Raw genomic sequence first — 6,798 nt, forward strand, 5'->3', positions numbered from 1 at the left:
GGACCCCCCGAAATTTTAAAGTCCCTTTTTTTAGTAGGGGCAGTGCCATTTCCGGCCATCTAGAGGTGCCATAATCATAAATGTTCTTACCTCAGCCCCCACCATGGTGGGGCTGAGGTGATATTATCACCACTCTGTGAAAGTCTTTCCCGGGCCCCATCAGTTTCCAATTTCTGTATTCAGAAAAATACCAGAAAAAAAGGTAAACTATATCGTCCACTAAAGTTGTGTTCATTTGAGAATGAATTTTTAAAAATGCACAATATTTTAAAATTTTACGTTACTGTATACAAAAGGTGACAAGACTGAATAGGGTTCGGAAAATATAAAAGAAAAATCAGCTCCATGTTCCGCACTTCGTTTGAAACAGTATACGCAAGTCCATGCCCCTTTAGACTCCCCCTTCTGCAAATGTCTGTCCTGCACCATGCTTTTAAGTCATTTATCAAGTGATACATAGGCAAATGTTCAATAAATAGCAACATTATAAAGTGACTGTGTTAACTATCAAATGTCAAGCTCTCCCCACTGGTGCCAACCCTGTATCAGTGGCGGCGCCAGCGGGGGAAAGGGGGCTGAAGCCCCCCCCCCCCATCGGCCAAAGCTCGTCGGGCAGTCGGACCAAAAGAAAACAAAAAATAGGCCTAGAGGCCTAGTTTTCCCATCCCAGCCATTTCCGGCCATCTAGAAGTCCCAATTAAAAAAAAATCCTGTTTGGGAGGAGGGGACATCCCCGTCCCATAGCCAACCCCGGCTCGGATAACCCCCTCAGATAACGCTGCGCACTATAGTTACACCCATAAATACTTAGCGCCCCCCCCCCCCAGTCGGACATCTTAGCACCCATGAATTATAACCTAGACCACCCCCCCAGTCGGACATCTTAGCACCCCCATAAATTATATCCTAGAGCCCCAAATTGTTATCTCTTGTTATACAAATTTATTCATCCCAAATTGTTCTCGATTACTTTATACACCCTAACCGTTTCATCACCACACATTTTTTACTGAATTAAGAATTTCACACGCGAACTAGCTGCAAATTTAATATATACCGTAGCATTCTACTCACCTTGTTAAGTAGATACAACCTACTGACGTATGATTGTTCTGTCATGACCAGCTCATAGACGATTCTGTAACAACTGTCATCACCTATTTCAGGGGCCAATTTCTCCAGGCTGGCACTCTGTTTAGAAAAAGTACACAGTGTTTATCAAGGATACTCGATTCATCCAGCGAAGTTAATCATTTGGAACTAACAAAGCACAAATCGATGCTCTGTAATAACTAAGTGGATATTTTTTCCATAAATCTAAAATACAGAATCAAAATTACTCATTTCTGACCAGCTGGAGGGCCATAGCCACAAAGTTTGTACTTGGTCCCAAGCATGGTATTCTCGACCTTCCGTCTGTGAAAAGACCACCGCTCCCAGTAGCCTACTATTTTGAATTCCTGGATCTACCACTGTAAAATCCCCTGGACTAGAAGGAAACGTTTATTGCGTACATTTATCATATATAGGCCCACCCCAATTGGTAAACACCGGACGATGAAGTAACCTCTTCATTGAGGGAATGAAATAAATTATAACTTCTAACCTTTGATGGTGGAAGTTCCTCTTCGAATTCGTCTGCTGGCGGTGTGCCGAGTCGTAAAAGGTTCCGTGGCAACGAGAACCTATGAGCGTCATCAATTTTTCTTAACTGGTTTGCTCTTTTCCGTCGTATAGTCGGCAGACTCATCCTTGGAGAAAGTGTGTCAAGATTGAAATTTGAATCTCTTCTGAAAGTTATATTCAAGTCATCTTCAGACACACCAGGTGTTACAGGAGTAATAATAATAGTGTGCTTCTCTGGTGTTACAGAATTTGAGACATGGCTTGGTGAAAAGACCCGATCAATATCTAATGATTTTGGCCGAGCAATACCTGGGGATCTATCGTGGACCTGTATCTCTAACTTTGGTAGGCCCTTGTTGTGTTGATTATAGAGTTCCAAGGGTTCAGGTCTATTAGTTCTAGAAATATCCGTCTTTAGATCGCTTTGCGGTTTAAAGATATAGTTTGCATCCAATGACTTAGGTCGGACAGGAGACTTTTCTTGCCTCCTAAACGGCTCTTCTTCACATTCATATCTGTGAATGTCTGCTTTCTCAGCAAGGCGTTCTGGCGATGAGTCTGGAGATATCTGATTATTTGACTCTCCGCTAGATTCAACTTTCTCCCATGGATCAGAGTTAGAAGATTGATCAGTACTAGAGGACTCACTGGAATACCGCTGATTGTTCGGTAATGAAGAAGACTGGGCATTTGGAGAGTCATTTATAATAGGCCATTCCTCTTCTAAATTAATATTTGAGATACAAGGTGATATATCTGCATAAACGGACTCTATTAGTTCTGGATCTCGAAGATCTGTAGAAGAAGAATTAATAGATTTAATATTATATTCTGGCGGTGCACATTGAAATAAAGGGTTTTTTGAAGCAAAAATGGTTTCAATGACTTCTTCTTGTTCGGATGTGGATGGTGACAACGTGATGTTTGAGGCCGGTGGTTCATTCTTAGCTTTTTCTGGTTCCGAAGGATGCAGTAACGACTGTAGTGACGATGAGCATATAGGCGATGGACAGTTTGGTAAGAAAGAACATTCGTTTCTTTGGCTATCGAGTGTTTCAGTGTTCGACCATGTGTTTAAGCTGTCAGGCAATTCATCAGTAGGCCTATATTGCATCGAAACCGATAAATTCGCCGACATATGTACTAACTGATGCTCTCGCTCAATTGATGGTTGCAGTAAATCTGGCATACTTCGAGTTTCATTATTTCTTTTGCCAGCTTTTAAGGAGGTTGGCCATAGACAAAAAGGTATATCAACATCTCCCGTTAAGTTTATTGGGGACTCATTTGGAGTGCTAGAGAATTCAGCAACATATGCTGATGGAAAAGATTGTGATAAACCCCCTTGAGTTTCGCTAGACAAATTAAGACTTTTCTTTAAGTTGACAGTTTGCACCAAAATATTTGATTTACAATACATTTTTGGATTCTGAGATTCTGAAGTTGAGGATACGACCCCTCCCAAATGTACTTTATCATTAGGTTCGGTGTATACTTTCCGCCATGCCTGATCATCGATTTTTATTTTCAAAGCAAATAGCGATTCTTCCGACCGATGTCTATTTCCTAAATGTAAACTACCACAAAATGGCAAACCTTCGGGAAGCGATACACTTCGTTTAAATACTGGTATCCCAGAGTTTAGCATATTGTTATTGTCACAATTCATTTGGAAATTTTTCCTTGATTGTGGCTCTAAATCTCTCAAGTTAGCAGCATGATTGTATTCGTTCAAATCTGGTTTTTCATAAGTAGACCTCGTGTCTATTTCTGATTTATAGCTATCAACTGGTGATTTCAAATCAGTTTTGTAACTACCCTGATGTGCATTAATTATCGAGTTGATTGGCAAATTTTGAGAGGTTTCGCAAACAGTTTCACATCGATCATCCTCTTCCTGATTATGTTCACAGAATGTGGTTTTAACCCATGGATCTTTTTCATCCTGTTTTAATCCCTGCTTTGGTTCGAATTCTAACGAATCTACGTGGTATGAATCCTCGAAACTAAGTTTCCTTTTCAGGTCAATATCCAAAGGAGTGTCACCCGATTGTTGCTCTTTCTCGCCGTCAGAGTGTTCCCCCGTTCCCTCAATCGTAGTTATAAACTCTTGATTTTTGGAAATTGGTGAACTTTTATTCAATGTAAGTTCGGGGGACCATGTATTTTGTTTTGAACGTGTTAACACAGGTGTCATTAAGCGTTTGACTACGTCTCCTGAGACACGAAGTTTTCGATGGCTTAACAAATCCTCAGGTGTCTCTATTACATGGTTTCGCTCAGTTTGTGCAGGATTCGCAGGTATTGAATGTCTGATACGTAAACTACTAACTCTTTCCACTGGTTGTGAACTGCGACTATTTATATTCCGTACTCCTGAAAGAGAAAACGATAAAAGAATTATATTTATATAACATTCCGGAAATTCTTGTAAATATATCAGACATTATAGTGTGAAAAAACATTGTTTATGTCACTAGCTAGCTCTCGTAATCAATGCCGTAAGCAGTGGCGGCGCCGGCGTCTAAAGTCTGGGGGAGTGATCATTTTTTTTTTCTCCCCATTAACAAACTGATGTTTTTCTTCTTTATTGGAGGGCAAACTGTGGGGGTGGGGAGGGGCAAGAATATTATCTGGGGTAATTCCCCCTCTCCCCTAGCACCGCCACTGGCCCTAAGTAAACAACAACAGAATACACACCAATCAGTTGAAGACAATAAAGGACATAAAATAATTATAAACAACTTGCCAATGAACGACCAGCATAGGAACTAGTAAGAACAATTATTGTCCAATGGCCTACAGAGCAGCCCAAGCGGGAAAGTCGACAGACTACATGCCGGAGAGGGAGTAAAGTAAAGTAGGCCTAAGTGTAAATGTAATGGATTAGCATTGGTAAACTACCATTTGTGAACACAGGTTCAGCACAAACAAATTGCCCAATTCATTAGCAGCTGATAGTTTTGTAGATTTTGGAGAATAATTAGGTACTGTGTTAGCAAATCTAGTTAATGATAGGCAGAGTTAATCCAATGAACGTGATTCCATAGATCAATTGTTTTAAGTCAAATCACATTGAAGGCAACCCCCCCCCCCACCTCCTTAAGAAACTCATAAATATAGGCCTATGTTATGTGCATATTGTTTCGAAAGTTCTTATTGTTGAGTAGCCATGTAAATAAACGACGTCATATTTTTTCTAAGCTGTGGTTGGTGCTAATTTTAGCGTGAACATTGGCTGTCCAAGCGTTAAGTACAGGGAACCGGTGATTCAGTCGTTAAATAATGGACACATATTTTTACCAACAGCTGTTGCTTTACTGGGGGAACAAAATTCGTTGACAATAAATTCAATACGTATTCCATTTAATGTTGTACTATATTAATTTTAGGCGAAATATAATATAATTAAAGAGATATATAGATATTCATGGGAGTCAATCAGGCAATCTAACACAAGTAGAAACCTATACCTGTACAAAAATTAAAGCGATGGTTTACATTCAATATTATTAATAAAATACAGTATATAATATAATAGATATACAATATACATAATATATAATATATACATAGGCCTACTATCGATCTGCCTGGCATACGTTACTCGTGGCACGTAACAGAAACGTTTGTGAAGTAAACACGTGCCTATAAGAAGTGTAAACTTAGATGAAAGATTGGCTGTAGCCCTCTATAACAGGTAAGATATGGGTATCTATATATACAGTATGAGATAAGCCAATTTACTTGTCAAACATCGCCGCACTTTGAACCATGGACACTATAAAATGATAAGGTGTTGTAGAAAAGGCCACTTGTGGGGCTATAAGGTACTATGGAGCCTACCACATATTACGAATAAGAATACAACAGATTTTAATATTCAACACCAATTACAGCTTGGACATTAACAATGCGTGGCCTATCGTTGTGGGTTGACGAGTATTGTATCATAGTTGCCCACTATTTATCGTTGAAATGCAACCATTTCGGCTTATTACCATTACCCTTACTATAACCGTAAACTTACATAAACAGGAATAATTACTATTAATCGAACGTACTAAATACTAAATATACACTTAGCCTATATAATGTGCGAACCGTTCTAAATGTTCTATTGATTATGTTATCGATGATTATTATCATCAGAACATTTTTTTTAAAGGTACTGCGTTATACGCAATATTTACATAGTAGGAATAATAAACACAATCAGTATACATATAAAATATAAAAGAAACAACATTCAGGTGACTATATACATACACACACGAATCGAACGTACTAAATACTAAATATACATTTATGTAATGTGCGAACCGTTCTAAATGTTGTTTTACTATTGATTATGTTATCGATGATTATTATCAGATTTTTTTTTCAAGGTACTGCGTCATACGCAATATTTACATAGGACTAATAAACACAATCCGTATACATATAAAATATAAAAGAAACAACATTCAGGTGACTATATACATACACATACATATATTATTAACATCGGGCAATACAGTTATTGTTTAGTAATCTATAACTGTATTTTTTTGTACTAAAAAAAACAAATAAGTGCTTGCATGATCATCAGATTAGTCAAGATTGTTGGGTGACATTTCTTTTTTTCATCCCAACAATAAACATAAACACAAAACCCCGGCGCACCGACACTGTTCGTACGATCAGTGGTGGTCCTTGAGGCAAAGAAACTCAACAAAGCCCCTGACAGGTCTGTAAACAGAAAATGCATTCCACTGGTAATAATAATACACTTGCAAAACTGAAAGGAGTCAACGTTACAAACGGAATACGGAATAGGCCATGATTATTTTACGGTCACTGGCATAATCCCATAGCCCCTTGTGACGATATGTAATTAATATGGCGAGAGAGTAGAGCTCGATTTAAAGGTTTTGGTCAATGAGGCCTATCAACAGCAAAGAAAAACCGAAAATACATGTTCTTTCATATAGGTATCTAATGACATTGAATGAGGTAAACACCTTACATGGGCCCACCTCGTTTTACACTATCTGTAAATGTTAGAAACGTTCTTAACAAAACATCAGTTTAACATTACGAAAAACATTGATACTATTTTTATAAACAAGCTACTCTCTTACATTACAGTCAAACCTACGAACTAGGCTACCGTACTGTACAGGCCTATAG

General features: G+C 38.5%; 1 protein-coding gene across 1 annotated transcript in view; it reads right to left on the reverse strand.

Annotated features, from left to right (window-relative positions):
- LOC117100287 overlaps nt 1-6,798 on the reverse strand; it is a 15,246-nt gene that overhangs the window by 6,767 nt on the left and 1,681 nt on the right. Inside the window, exons 2-3 of the mRNA XM_033239938.1 lie at nt 1,607-4,002; nt 1,075-1,191 (exon numbers count right to left, since the gene is read on the reverse strand). Coding sequence (XP_033095829.1) covers nt 1,075-1,191; nt 1,607-4,002 — 2,513 coding nt within the window. The remainder of the gene's footprint in view (nt 1-1,074; nt 1,192-1,606; nt 4,003-6,798) is intronic.

Source organism: Anneissia japonica, unplaced genomic scaffold, assembly GCF_011630105.1.
Source record: "Anneissia japonica isolate Jap-2015-1 unplaced genomic scaffold, ASM1163010v1 scaffold287986_len575832_cov185, whole genome shotgun sequence".
Lineage (NCBI taxonomy): Eukaryota > Metazoa > Echinodermata > Crinoidea > Comatulida > Comatulidae > Anneissia > Anneissia japonica.